Raw genomic sequence first — 14,667 nt, forward strand, 5'->3', positions numbered from 1 at the left:
GAACCTGGGATTTTGATTAGGAAGGCTGCACGAAGCCCGTTCGTCTGAAAGTGCCCCGTTGGAAAAGGCAATAGCTACGGCTGCATCCCGGAGCTCGTCGGGTTGTTTGGAAACTTGAGTGGTCGCCGATGAACTCCTTTTCCCCATCAAATCAAGCTCTATTCAGAACTCGGGGACTAAAGCTGCGGTGAATGGTCCAAGGACAACCATTTCTTCCAAAGTATGTAGTTGAAAACTTGGAGGTCACTTGCCAAATGGTATAGGACGAGGGTGTAGGGGAGACGATCACCCTGACGAGGTAACTGGACATTTTGCCTGTTTCTCCATCCTTGTTCTACGATTCGAAATCAGGACAGCAAACCCCTGCATCACAGGCCACTTCCTTTAGGAGTTCCTACTGACCAACACCACCTTTTTTGGCCGTCACCTCGATCTCAATCTTCATCGCATCCTCCATCAACCCGGCCTGAACCATGGTGGCCGCGGGTCTCACTTCGCCAAAGTACTTTTGGAGGACGGGCCAGGTCTTTTGGAAGTCTCTCCGGTCCGGGAGGATGTAGCGCACGCGTACGACGTCCTCGATCTGGGCACCAGCCTCGGCGAGGGCAGCGGCGATGTTCTGCATCGCTTGCTCCGTCTGCTCGACGACATCGGCGGAGATGGCGCTGGTTTGGTAGTTGTAACTGCTCCAACAACAACGATTTAGGAGACCGAGACACGCCGGGGGGGTATTTTGGAATAAGGTGGACAGTGAGATACGAACCCTGTGGTACCGGACACGAAAACAAAATCGTCCGAGACTACGGCACGGGAGTAGCCGATTTGCGTCTCGAAGGCGGACCCCGAGCTGATGTTTCGTCTGGCCATGTTGGCTAAGAGAAGCAACAAAAGGTTATGGGCTCTGGTGGGAAGTATTGTGTTGCCGGAATTGGCAAGACGTAAGAAGAGTTGGTACAGGTGCTAAAGGAGAGAAAGGGGGACCAAGCAGGACATGGGAACGAGGTTTTTAGGCCAAGCAACTCGCTCATAGTTGACTCACTTGTGCCATTTCATTCACGCAGGACGATTTTGTGACTTAGACAGGGTATCTGAGTGAAACCAATCGGAGGCTTGGTGTCCAACATCAAAATACCATATTGGGACAACAGGGGTAAGCCCTCTTATTGACTCATCCTTAGTAAAGTTGCTCTGGCTGTACAGGGGGTGCTTCAGCATCGTTACTTAGACATGCATACTTACCTACTTCGATGAACATCCCCACCCATGTCATGCAGCTGTTCCGATGGTTTCCCAAGTCCATCGCATGGGGCCGCACGTTAGCGAGAATAGGTAGTTCGGAGGTACACATTGAGACCGAAAGCGAGCCAGAGGACCGCCATGCTTACCGAGCTCACCGAGCAAATACTGCAGTGGGTGGGATATGTGCTTACACCGGCAGGGCCGAAATAGGCATTGTCCCACAACTTCTTGAGGAGGTATGAAACAACATCCTTAGAAGCCGACCGTGTATATTTGGCTGCCTTTAAACTTCGACCTAGCCCCTAATTTTAGGCATACCTCGGCGAGTGAGGTAGTGGAAGAATTGGCTGCTTTCCTCAGGACGAGGTAAGTCTCGAAACACCAGACGCTCAAACCGCCTGGAAGCCCTTGGTTGGATCCGGCAGCCGCTGCCTTCCCTAGGTAAATTGTATTTGCATGCTAGAACCTGCCTTAGGTAGAATGCCACTTGCTCTGTTTGTCACCTCTTCCGAAACGTAACTGCCTCAGTGGAAGTCAATCGTGCCTATGCTATCAGCTCCTTCCAGAAGCAAACTGGAAAGCAGGAAGGCGCAACACACAAGCACTCTTCTCTTCGCATAGAAAACCCCTCAAGCACCTCGCCCTCCCACGCACCTCCATTACCCAACATTCCTCTTCGCTCTCATTGACAATCCCTTCGACCATCTCCTCGCCAAATGCCACTGAGTTTGCCTGAGGTTCCATCACCAACTGAAAAGCCCCGAGAAGAACGACCTATCCCCATCAAAATATACAGTATTCTGTCTTCAGATATGTCGGCCCCGTCCTCTTTCCTGGGCTATGTCTCGGACGAGAACCGGGACGACGAAGCCCAGAGCCAGACCAAGTCGACACCCCGGCGAAAGCCCAAATACCTGCAGTACCCTCCGGACGTGCCCCGTCTCACGCGTCTTGGTCTTTGTACTTATGGTGTGAACACGGGACCGGTTGCTGATGATGCCGACTTGACCAAGCTTACAGTCCCCATGCTCAAAGAGCAGCTCGCCATGAGGGAGATGCCCGACAATGGCAAGAAAAAGGAGCTGATGGAGAGGCTGAGGGGCTGGAGGACCTATAAGCCCGAGACTGTTGCCATCAGGGAGGCACCCGAAAACCATGCCTTTGGTCCCATCTCCCAGAAGGCCAGTGCTAGTGGAGAAAAACGCTTCTGGGCCAACCCGGAAGAGAAAGGTCACATCAGCGCCACCAAAAAGGCTATGCAGGAGTCGATGTACATCATCAAGCAGCAGGACAACTATGACGGCTCGCTGGGATTTACTGTCGACGTTCGTGGATCGGGCTCCGATGCCTATCAAGTCAAGGTTGGCGGAAAGACTTCCTGTACCTGCTCGAGCATTGTACGTTGTAGCTCAAGAATCCGTTTGCCACAGTTACTGACTTATACCCAGAACTACCGGCCCAAGAGTAACTGCAAGCATATCATTTGTGAGCCTAATCGGTCCTGTCCCTTAACCAGGCATCTACTGACAAGTGGCAGTCGTCCTGACGCATGTTCTCCATGCCCCGGCCGAGCTGCTCCCCCAGAGAACCCTCTTTCGTGAAGAACTCACTAAGCTTCTCGACCGCGCGCCCAAGGTACGCTTTACCGCGGCCGAGGCAAGCACCGACACCTCTATGTCAGATGGCGTCCCCAAGTCGAAGGACGGCAAGTGCTGCCCGGTCTGCTTCAAGGACATTGGCAAAGCGCAGACAGTCTGCTGCGCCAAGTGTGGCAACCACACGCACTCTTCCTGCTTTGATGTGTATGCAGAGGAGCACAGCGGCTGGGGTGTCAATTGTGCCGTTTGCCAGGGCGACTGGTCGCCAGCGGCTGTCTAAGGAGCGACCCCATATGAATGAGATCTACAAGTGGTGCCACGAGAGTTCCGAAGCCACGAGAATGAGTGATGGACAGGAAGTGAGAGTAGAAAGCAGGATCTGACCGACATCGAGGGAGGAGTAATGGCATTCGGTTTGACAGTACTATTTATTTGCTGAACAATGTTCTTACGTAGGAGGAAGCACGGCTCCTCGTTTATCTCAAGTTCCCACCATAGACTGAACAGTTGCTGAACGAACACTCAATGTTTCGTACTCACCGCGTGTCTCATCCAAGTTCAATTTTCTTGCCACGGTTCGGACCTGATTCAGGAGGATTCTATACCTAAGGTATCCTTTGGGACTATCATACAATAAAGTTTGCCGGCTCTCGTCATCCACTCTTCCTAGACGAGTGGGGGATAAGCCTCTGTACCCCAATCCGTCTCTCCTTGTTGTCGGAAGGGAAAAAGCCAGGTGCCCATCCTCTTCTTCATTAAACAAACATACCAATTGTGGCCACGATAAAGATAATAATAAAAAAGTCCCCCACGCCTCACACCCTGAGGTTTGTTTTTTGATATGCCCATAGAACTCCAGAACGCGAGAAGAAAATCAAAGAAAGGGGGAAGAGGGAGAATGGCCATCATCTGTCGACACAGATGAGACACTCGAAAACACAGAGGCGAGGCGAAATGGTAGGACCTGAGGAGGTAACCCCCACCCCCCCTTTTGTCCGGAACATCCCAACCCAGCCACGCCTTGTCGTTGTCACTTACTTGCCGGGGGATGGATTCCTCGTCGGCCATGAGACTACTTACTTAAGCATGGAATGAGTGCGAACGCCCTTGGGACCGAGCTCGCTGTGAGATCAAGGCTGGTCAGCAAACATGGTCCCGAGGAGCAAGAATCAGACGGGGGGGGGACTGACTTGTAATCAACTCTGCTCAGGCTTGCCTGGCGCTGAGCCTCGAGGCCGGCCATATCGAGGTTGTGCTGGCAGAAGGCGATGCGCGCGGCGACCTGGGCGCCGAGGAACATGGCCTCCTCGAAGCCGTTCTTGTTCCACTCGCTCAGGTACGTCGGCAGGGTGGCGAGCTTGATGCTCGTGGGTGTCTGGCTGTGGAAGTGATGTCCGGAATGGGTGCCGGTGGCGGCGTCGCCACTTCCCGAGGGGCCGGGCGTGCCCTGGTTCTGGGCCGAGGCAGTCGTGGCGGCCTGCAGAAGGGGGTTGACGCCGGAGGAGCCTGCGACAGCGTTGGCCGGGAGCTGGTGCGGGGCGCCCGTGAAGGAGCCCGTGGGGGTCTGCGCTCCGGTGCCCGTAGGCGTGGCCAAGTTGGAGGGCAGCTCCGAGGTGAACATGGTGGCCGTGCTGGGGGAGATGAGGTGGCGGGCCAGGAGGGTCTGGAGAACGTTGTCCTTGAGGCCACGCAGACGCGAGCCGTTGCCGACGAAGACGAGGTTGTCCCAGCACGCGGGGCGCATGTACATGTCCTCGATGCCCTGCACAGTACGGTAGATGGTGGTTACGATGCGGTCGATCTCGCCGCGGTCGGCGAAGGTGAAGCGCTCAAGACCAACCTCGATGTCGCGACGGACGCGCTTGGCCTGCAGCTGGGGGGGTTGGGACGCGCCGTTGGTAGCAGCGACAGCATCATTCGAAGTGGCGGCGGGCTGGGCGCTTACTCCATTCGTCTCCGGAGCCGTTGCAGGGGCTGCGGGGTCAGAGGTCTCGGCAGGTCGAACTTCACCGTCGGTAGGCGCAGAAGCGGCGCCGTCTACGAGCTTGGGACCGTCCGTCATCTCCACGTCCTTGGTCTCGGTCGTGGCGACGGGCTCCTCCTTCTTGGGCTCACCAGTGGCCTCGGGCTTAGGTTCCTCTGGCTTAGGTTCCTCGGGCTTGGGTTCCTCAGGCTTGGGTTCCTCGGGCTTGGGCGGCTGTACCTCCTCCATGACCACTTCTTCAAAGTGGAACGTGTTGTGGGTTCGCTTCGAGTTGGGCAGGCGGATCTGCTTCGCGGCCTCGGGTTCCTGTACGATCTTGGCCTTCCTGCCGCCCTTTTGCTTCTCTTTCTCCTTCTTGGCAAGGAAGTCACGCGCGTTTCCACTTGTGACGATCGTGGCAACGTCGAGAACACCTTCGTCGGCCACCTTCTCCTCCAGCTCTTCTTCGATGCTGCTAGGAAGAACAGGTCGCGCAGCGGGCTCGGCGAGTGCAGCCGCCTCAGGGATAAGCGCACCGGACGGAATGCCGGCCGTCTGGGTCGTCGGAAGCTCCACGAGGTCGGGGGCGTTGGGCGCATAAGGAAGGACCTCGCAGATGTGGCTCTTCTTCAGCTGTTCGGCCATGTCGTAAGTGAAGTCCTTGTCTTTGAGCTTCTCGAGCAGCTTGCGCGTGAACATTTCTCCGCCAGAGATGAAGCGTTCCGGGTTGGGCGCGCCGAGCTCTCCGTGGTTGACAACGCGACCCTCGTGTATGCAGGTGACATCGACTTTCTCGTAGCCAATGTCGACCACGGTGAGGGCGGGCCACTTGAGGCCGTACTGAGTAGCAATGCCGCTGTGGATCATACAGAGGGCGGGCGTCCGGGTCTTCTCGAAAATGTAGCGCGCGAGAGTCTCGATATCGGGGCGGCACCATTGAGGTGACGCCATGAGCATGATCGGGGTGTTGTGGTACGTGGTCGTAAGCATGCTGTGAACATGGTCGAGAAAGGCAAGGAAAGCTTCCATGTTTACAATGCGGCCGCCTATGTGAGTAATCAATTAGCACTCCGGACTTCGAGAGAGGGAAAGATAATGCGACCCGCGCAATCAACCCTCGATCGTACCTTTCAACGGGTAGATGGCGCCTTCGGTCGAGTCCGTATCCTCAACCCACTCGTACTCGTCCTCCTCGGTGCGCGGACCGTCAATGGCGAGCGCGCCATTGGCATCGGCCCTCTTGCGCTTGAAGGTGTGGAAGGGCCGCCACTCGTCCGTCTCGGCGTCCTTGAACATGCGCGTCGGGATACGGTGGATGGGCGGGGTTAGCTCGCCGCATCCCAGCTGGGCCATGGTTGTCTGGCTGCCGGGACAGATAATGAGGACCTGGTCCTCGCGGAACTTGCCCGTTTGGGTCGACATGTTGCCGGCGCGCGCAGCTGTCTGAGCGCCGCTGGGAGTTCTCGTCGATCCGATATGCGCGGGAAGGCCTTGGTTCCGTGGAGTCGCGGCGGCGCCTTTTTTGGAAGCTGTCTTGGAGGTCTTCTTGGGCGTAACTGGGGCAGATGGCGGGCGGGATCGCGGCCGGAGTCTGGTCGCGTAAGAATTGGAGTTGGAGCTGCCAGCTGGGTTGGCACTGCCCATGCCAAAGCTACCCATTCCCAGGGGCAGTAACATGGTCCGTGCCATTTCTCTCGCATTATCAATTTTCCGGGAATTGCAGTGATGGCAGGCACAAGCCACCTCTATGAGGTTGCAAGGCTTCATAATGAAAGCTAGTTTGTGCAGTGATGCAAATTTTGGGGTTGAAAGGGTGGTGACGCTGAAAGATATGATCGTGGTGTTTTGAAAGGGAGTGGTTTTTTTAACACGAAACGAAGCAAGGCATAGATATCCAAAGAGCCAGAGCGAACTGCTCAAGCATGTCGAGACCCAAGCAGCAGCCGGTGCGGCTTGTCATTAAGTCCCATCATGCGGCTGGGCCTGCTGTTCAGGCTGCCCGGGGCTGTTCTAAATGATTGTTCATTATCTTTAGACAATACGTAATTGGCTGGGCTCTCTCTCTTTCTCTCTCTTAGTGTCAAGTTACACCACAGCCTTGCAGAGTCGCAACCCCCCAGTCCAGTCTCCATGATGTGTTGTTCCAGCGTAATCAGCTGTGCCTCACCCGATATCCAAGTTTCTATACAATACTAGCCTCCAATTCCCCCTGGCAAATTGCTCTCCCTGATCCCTTGGTACAATCCCGTACCTGGTATCCATATGGCTGTGGTGCTTCCTTGCCTGGCCGTTTTTTATCTCGTACATCCGTGAACGCCTTTTGCCTGTCATAAAGTTTGTCGTTATTTGCAGTAGTGGTTCGATATCCTCAACCGAGGATCAATCGTATATGCCCTGAAACGCCTGTAACACACACATCTCAAATGAGAGGAACGGGGCGAGTGACTGCGTCCGAATGGTGCTGTGACGCCTGTGCTGCTTAAAAAGAAAACAAAGTGAAAACAAATTTGGTATCATACGGCGTCGACTGCTTTCGGAGCCATGCGTCCCGAGTCGATGCTCGCAGCTTCTTCCCTCAGCGGAATGTCGAGAGGAGTCATGAATTCCTCTTCATCCGGGAAGGCCCCAGGTGCCATCGGCGTCGCTTGCTCCAGCTCCTGGGCAGCATGTGTCTTGGAATCAGATACATCGTTTGCCTGAAACTTCTCAGTCACGCCAGAATCGGTGTTCTCCAACTTCTCAACGTCGGACATGGCCGGCGCCGTCTCCGTAATCGACGGGATCTTGTCTGATGTGCTTCGGACGGAGGATGAGTCGATCGACTGTCTGGGTGAAGGAGTGAAAGAAGACTGAAGAGGGCTGTGGAGATGGCTGACATCCCCGATATCGCTCTTGCTGGCATGGGAGGTCCTCATGGGGCTCCTCGCGGGCAAGGGCGGGGGGATTCTCTTGGGAATGGTCACCAGCGCACCCTTGGCGTGAATAGGGGCGGCCAGAACGGCGGTGCGGGCTGCGGGCTGCACAGCGGCAACCTCAAAGATGACGGGTTCTTCATCGTCGTCGTCAACATCGTCATCCTCATCGTCGGCGTCGCCATCTTGCTCCACGTTCTGTACATCGACCTTATCGTCATCCTGTTTGGTGGTTACGCTGGCATCGTCCTTGGTGTAAACGCTGGAGGCCTTGGTAGCCGTATCATCCATGGTGCTGGCGTCGGTTCGCAAATGGTCGTCACTATCTGTCACTACGGTTCCCTCTATTGAGTGGCTCCCGCTGATCTGTCTCAGCGGAGTGAAGTCGATTTTGGTGTAGTCCACTTCCTCTGGCTCTTCCGGTTCCTTCAGGACAGGAAGACTATTGACCGAGGCTCCGTCTTCGCTCTGGCTCTGGCTCTGGCTCGGCGAGGTGTATGGCGTGCCCGTCGGGTTGGATTGCGTCCATGCCTCGGACATTTTAGTACGACTCGTCTTAGTAGACATCAGACTGCCTCTATTGCTCTTGGTCGTGAACGTCTCACCACTCTGCCGGAACCTTGAGAAAGCCGGGCTTGACGGAGCCGGGTGAAACTCAAACTGATTGCTCGTGGGCCGCAGGCGTGTGCCGGCCTCTCGGATTTCCAACCCCGCCATCTCCAACGCGAGAACACCGTATGGGTCCGGATCGTCCGCTAGAGGGATGCCAAAAGGAGTCTTGGGCGAAGCCGGCGAGCTTCTCGAGCTTCTCGGCGTCTCTATCATTGCATCTCCAGGTGCCGGCAATGCTGACAGCTTCTTCAGAATGGCCTGGTCAGCGTCGATCCTTCCCTCGGCTTCCTTGATGACCTCAAATAGCGGGCGTGTCTCGTCTACGTGCCTCGACACGTTCCCTGCGGCAATATCCATGGCGGTCACATTGGTGCCATAGAATTTTTCGTTTTCGTTTGCTCGCTCGGTCAGAATGCAGCCGTTCAAATTGACGTTTTGTGTCTGACCCCTAGCCTTCATGTAGGTCAGAACAGTGTTGTCGAGGTCCTTCCACCTGTTTTCGGTTTCGGTTGACTCCAGTGCTACGAGCGGTCCGGCGGTGAGACCAATGTCCTCTCCCAACGTAACGGTCGGTTTAGTTATTAATGATTCAAGGGCGGCGATGTTGTTGATTACCAGGACACAGTCGTATATGTCAATGCCCATTATGAAGCTAAGTGAGGGTGTGTGCAGAATAATGCCCGAGGGTGGCGACCATGTGCCGTCGGCTTTGCGGGCGATGAGAATGCCTGAGCCGCCCGATCCGGTCATCCACAAACCAGATCGCATACAGGTGAAGATGGCGATGCCGGCAGCATTTTGTATTATGCGAGAGGGTATCTTTTTGAAAACGCGTGCCGGCGTTTTGGGTTCGGCGTTGGCGTCAATAGTATTGGATAGGTCATCTAAGGGTGCCAGGAAGCCGTCGGCTGAACAGGCAGGGGAAAAGTGGTGTTAGTGACGGACAGCTAAGATTGTACGACAAAAAAGAGGCAAATGGGGTCCGGCAACAGCAAGTAAGGTCGAGAAAAGAGCCAAGAACAACTAACAGCAAAACGATTTCAATATGCGAGCAGATCGGTCGCATTCGGCATCGAGGGTGGCGGGCCAAAAAGCCTCGCGGCCGATGCGGGAAGTGGTCGAGGCGAGGGCGGCGGTGGTGAGCGGCGCAGGAGGTTTGCTAGACCAGCGAAAGACCTTTTCGAGGGGGGACTTGACGCTGCTTGCGGTGACGATACTGCTTCGGCCATTGCTCGTTGTGCTAGCGTTACTTCTCCTCCTGGCCTCCCACGACGGAAGGAAGCTCGAGACCCGTTGCATGGTTCGGAGGCGTGGAAACGGGCTATGAGCGTTGGCGGTGATGTCTTGTCCCCGTTCGCGGATGAGGACGAGAGGACGAACGCAGCGACATGCGTCGACGGGTCTGCGGTGTTGCTCATTCACAAATAACAGGAAAGAAACGGCCGCTTTGTCTCTAGATTCCCGCCGGGTATGGGAAGAAGTTGAAGAATCATGGAAAGAAGAGGAAGCCGGTAATGGGGGGGCGGATTGGGCTTTGTTAGTTAGAGAGGATCAATCCAGGTCCAGCGGGTCAACTCAGCCTCCTCCACTTTGCGAGAGAGGCCAGGCGAAGTAGCGACTCTGCAAGGTGCAACAGCGCGGCGGGGAGACACACAGCAAGAAAGTGCTGACAGCTGCTTGTAGCAGCAACAGAGTCACGGTTCACCACCCAAACTATAGCGTACCTACATAGTACGAAGCGGGAAAGGGGGGGGGGGGGGCGTGTGTCTAGGTGTGGGCCAAGCGGGGAGTGGGCGTGTTTGTGTCAGTCAGTCCTGTGCTTAGGTATGTACTCAGCAGCAAGCGTGGTACAGGTGGTGTGGGCATCGGGATTTGGGCGGCAAGGGAGGAAAAGAATTGGGAAAGAATTGAGAGACTGCGAGAAAAGGTCTGAGGGTGGTGCGCGCAGGTGACGTGGGCGACGGGGATGACAGAGGAGAAGAGATCCCTGTCGCTGTTGTTGACTACCTAAGTGCCCAGGTATCCGTACCTAGTATCATTGCTGGACCAGAGCTCAGTTCAAGGAAAACGCAACAGCCAGCTCCAACACTACCAGACCAGGCCAGGCCTAGTGACAGCAAGGTTTTTTTTGTTTTTTTTTTAATCCTTCTTTTCCTTTTTTCCGTCTTGTGTTGTCTCGAGTCTTGACCAGCCGCGACACCCGATGCTGAGCAGGTCGAGGCGAGAGTGTGCTGCATCCAACCCCAATTTGTGAAGGTGGCTCAGTTGCTCTACGTCGTAGACGCTGTGGATAAACAGCAAGACGACTCCAGCAAGGTCCCGATCAGGTACAAAAATAAACAAAGAGGAAAACCCCTTGGCCCTATGTTGCTTTGCGTCTCGGAAGAGCATACCACGTATCTCAATGTACACTAAAAAGGTGAAGGAAAACAAGGTAAGTTCCGACCGGCGACCAGTAAGGAGGGCCTTGACGGCCGCGTGGGACGATGACGGTGTGAGTGCGAATGTGAATGCAATTGTTGGCTGACAGCTTGACTATGCCCAAGGTTTCGCCTGCTTGGTCGATGCAAGATGGAAACAGGCCAGGCGAAGTGAAGTGATGGCAAGTTTGGCCCGATCCAGCGCCTCCCGAGCGAACTCCTAGGCTTCCAGGCGTTCCGGAATAGTACGTAGGCTTGGGGCGGAGCCGAACTCTCAGCTGAGGTAGGTATTCGCGACTTAGCGAGCCTCTCTGTGTGGTGTTAGTGTTGGATGCCCGTGGTTTGTGGCGCACATGAGGTACTGCGAGTACCTGTCGACGTTCGACTCATAAATACGCGGGTCAGGCAGCTCTTGCGCCTGCTGGTAGTGTCATGCAGCCTGACCTCACAATCCAGACGCCTAGACTAGTCCGGAGTGACAGCAAAGTGCATGCATGCTGATGATGGCGAGACCGTCACGATTTGGTGCGGCGTGCCTATGCAGCTGATCCGTTGCTTACTTGCCGAGGGACGAATACTTGCTCTTTCTCACATACACGGGCTGCTTGGCTGCTTGAGCCCGGATTTGGGGGCGGTACACCAACTTGCACGGGAGCAAGCAGGCTGCAACAGCAACCAACCTACCAATGTACTTGATGCTCAAGACTTGGTGAGGATGCCTGATGGTTGTTCGGCCCCCTTTCCTCACGAATGCTGGCGGGTGGTATCACAAGCAAGGCACGCAGACATCTCCTCGAGACATATTGACATGAAACCTTGTCATTTCGTTGCGAGCCCGAGACCCCTTCAGACCCTGATGATCCGTTCTCTCGCTCGTCTCCTTTTCTCCGGTCATGCAATGCACTCCCAATCCAAGACATGGCGATAGGAAAGAAGGGTCTGGGCGCAAGCATGCACACGGACGGTGTTGGCGTGGCCGATCCCACTTGTCTTGACTCTCGACTCGCCTTGACGTGCAGCCTAATCCATGCATCAGGCTAACCACCTCTCTCTCTCTCTCTCTCTATCTCTTTCTTCTAACCTGAGCGTGTGGGTGGGTGGGTGGGTGTGTTAGTCTTTCGATCTTATGCCCGTTGCGAAGCATTGGCTATGCGAGGGACGGCCGGGGACGCGGCAACTATGCACATGCTGACATCTACAACCCACCAGAATGATGAGCGACAGTTCCGTCTTCATCTGCAGAGCAGACTGGAGTGACCTGGGTCGCAACCTGCCCTCTGCTCTGGCCTGTCTTGGAGGAAGAGGAGAAAAGGAAAAGAAAAATGGCAGTTGCCCCGTTCTCGTGCATGCATCGACGGCAGCCGCGAAGTGGGGTGGCTCCTTCCCATTCACAGTCTTATCCAACGCCTCTCTTTCCATGTCTCTCTCGGCCCCCTCATCCATCTGCCCGGGGGGGTGGAGAGTCTTCAATGTCTCTCCCCCAAGAGTGTTTTCCATTCATCAAAGCCTCGAATTTGACACGAGTTCGCCTGTCGTCCTCGTCTTCGCATCACAGGCCTCAGCTTGTTGCGGCAAATGCCAAACGCAGTGACTCCTGCACCCAAGAGTCCCATACGAACAATTGTCCGAAGGAACGGGTCTGCCCATCCAGCTCTTCATCCATCGCACACCGGTCATCACTCCTTCCTTCATCCTTCATACCCTTCCTGACTTTCAGACCATCGGAGCGGCGCCATCTAGATACGGCCCATAGCCCATCCACTCGCACCGTCAGTTAGAGTCCCACTGTACGATCAGCTTTCAGACGAGAGGACGGTCAAGACGTCTCTTTTGTATCCCACCACATCAGCCCAACATTGCCGAACCTTACAGCACTCCATATCGGTAGGTGCCCTTGATCGGGACGAAAGGGTGTGGTACTCTATCTCTACAATGTACTCGGTGTTCCTGGCAGGCAGCCCGTCCGTCGCGTCGCCATGGCTGTCAAGACGATATGGACGCATCCGAACCACCATTTTATTGTGTGTGTTTGCAAGTCGGCCTGCTCCCGTCATCTGTCGGCCCTATCATCTGGACCTCTTACCCCTTTCTTGGCCGCATTTGATCAGTTCGTCTCTTTTTGGCCTGCTGTCTCCCCGGACCCCGCTGCCATCCTCGTGTGACGGGGGCGGGGCAGACGATTGGTCACATCGACGTTGCTTGTCTATCACGCACTACAGCATGGATCACCTCTGCGTTAGCTCGGGTTAATCCAAGGATAAGGGGGTTGACTTCGAACCGAGAAATCCAAGCCACCAGGAGAGTCAAGAAGGAAATGGTGGGAAAAGCAAACACTGTGACAATGGATCAATTCAGCCAAGCCGGCAACTGTTTTATTCTGCCCTGGCGTTGTCGCTTTTAGTCCTCCTTCCGCTTCACGCTTCAAACAGTACTCGGAAAACGGCCCTAGACAATTCCACCCGCGCCTTTACGCGGACGCCTGCGAATCGGTTGCTCATCGACTAACGCTCGGTTATACCACGCTGCAGCGAACTGATACTGGTATCTGACGCCATCACACCAATGTCTCAAGCCTCACTTGAACCCGGAGGGTGCAGGTCACAACTCTGCGTTACTGAGGCGGAAAACTGCATGCATCTCTGAGACGGTTTTGCTGCACTTCAGCGCTGATTCGTGACCTCTGCCTCTCGTCGGCCATCAGCCAGCGGAAGCACTCATTTATAACGTTTCGGGCGATGGGTCGTCAAGCCCATTGATGCTACTCAAGACCCGCTTCTCTCAACGGCTGCTTGCTTCACATGTCGCTGTGTTTCGCATGTGTGTTCCACCGGCGCAAAAGCCAATCAGCTATTCTCGTGGGCTGCCGACTTAGGAGCAGAAGTTGTCATCCGTGCCGTTCATGCAATCAACCGTTCTTCTTCTCCTTGATCCCCCTTCAATGCGCGGGGCATGGGGGTGGAGGGTGGTAAGGAAGGACCATATTGCAACATCGGGGCAGGAAGTGGTCGAGTGGCTTCGGACTGCAGCAACACCACTCTGCATCCTTCGTGATAAGTGACTGCATCAACAGTTCTTCGGTTCGGCGGTACCAGCGGCAGCCCGGTGATTTCCAGGCCTCCTAGAATACCGCGAGGCACCAAGGTTGAGCCCGTCAAGAAAGGCAAGCGCGTAGCTAACGCCGACTACATGCCAGCGAGTGATTGATGTGCCATCATTCTTCGCGTCCCCGCATCCTGTGGACACTGCTCTGGCTGCCCGTGGTCTGATGAGGTTTTCTGTTATTCGGACATGCCACCTCTTGTTGTAACATGACAAATGCATGATCATGGTTTCGAGGAGGTCAACGGGGATTCGGACGATCAACTCGTCCCAGCCACCTGGAAACTTGAACTCTTCCCCGGGATGGAAGTAAGGCAGTCCCACTTGTTGAACGCTACACTAGGGTCGGCGATAGGACACTGCACCAATTAAACCCTACTGATAGACCATGGCATTCCGTAAGCTAACCTCGAATGGCTGTCGGCCCGCGGCAGCAGCTTCTTCTCATAGTCCTCCCTCACCTGGTCGGTGCCTCGGTCGGTCGCTTCGGGAAACCAGAGCTGTCAAAAATTGGAGACTCCACGACGTTTTCTGCGCCAAAGAGGAGCATTCCTGAAGATCCATCAAAAATCCAATGTTCGAGGCTAATCTCGGGCGTTGGTATTGGCACATGTGGGAAGTCTTGGTCGCCGTTGTTGCTTTGGCGTGGCTGCAAGCTCAAAATAGTAGAACGAACCTTGAACGGAGGGTCCTGGGTGGGAAATGGAAATCTCCGCTCACCCAAGCGAATCCCGAGATAGATGGATGGGGCGGAGAGGAAACTCCAGAATTGAGATGCAACTTGGAAAACCAAGCCACATCGGACGACCCGCTCTGGTGCTTGT

The 14,667-nt window shown here is 55.2% G+C and overlaps 4 protein-coding genes across 4 annotated transcripts; 1 reads left to right on the forward strand and 3 right to left on the reverse strand.

Annotated features, from left to right (window-relative positions):
* Positions 1 to 394: 394 nt before the first annotated feature.
* CH63R_04577 (Endoribonuclease L-PSP) lies at positions 395 to 867 on the reverse strand (the record flags this gene model as incomplete). Its single annotated transcript, XM_018299552.1, has 2 exons — positions 395 to 683; positions 764 to 867. 2 exons carry the CDS (start codon positions 865 to 867, stop codon positions 395 to 397), a joined length of 393 nt encoding a protein of 130 aa, XP_018160798.1.
* Positions 868 to 2,051: 1,184 nt separating this feature from the next.
* On the forward strand, positions 2,052 to 3,117 carry CH63R_04578 (SAP domain-containing protein; the record flags this gene model as incomplete). The annotated part of the gene is made up of 3 exons (XM_018299553.1): positions 2,052 to 2,636; positions 2,688 to 2,724; positions 2,777 to 3,117. The coding sequence occupies 3 exons, from the start codon at positions 2,052 to 2,054 to the stop codon at positions 3,115 to 3,117; spliced, it is 963 nt and encodes a 320-aa protein (XP_018160799.1).
* A 796-nt stretch (positions 3,118 to 3,913) lies between these two features.
* On the reverse strand, positions 3,914 to 6,477 carry CH63R_04579 (Chromatin remodeling complex subunit; the record flags this gene model as incomplete). The annotated part of the gene is made up of 3 exons (XM_018299554.1): positions 3,914 to 3,959; positions 4,028 to 5,846; positions 5,928 to 6,477. The coding sequence occupies 3 exons, from the start codon at positions 6,475 to 6,477 to the stop codon at positions 3,914 to 3,916; spliced, it is 2,415 nt and encodes an 804-aa protein (XP_018160800.1).
* An 836-nt stretch (positions 6,478 to 7,313) lies between these two features.
* On the reverse strand, positions 7,314 to 9,623 carry CH63R_04580 (LAS seventeen-binding protein; the record flags this gene model as incomplete). The annotated part of the gene is made up of 3 exons (XM_018299555.1): positions 7,314 to 9,232; positions 9,266 to 9,271; positions 9,353 to 9,623. 3 exons carry the CDS (start codon positions 9,621 to 9,623, stop codon positions 7,314 to 7,316), a joined length of 2,196 nt encoding a protein of 731 aa, XP_018160801.1.
* Positions 9,624 to 14,667: the final 5,044 nt, after the last annotated feature.

Source organism: Colletotrichum higginsianum, chromosome 3, assembly GCF_001672515.1.
Source record: "Colletotrichum higginsianum IMI 349063 chromosome 3, whole genome shotgun sequence".
Taxonomy (NCBI): Eukaryota; Fungi; Ascomycota; class Sordariomycetes; order Glomerellales; family Glomerellaceae; genus Colletotrichum; species Colletotrichum higginsianum.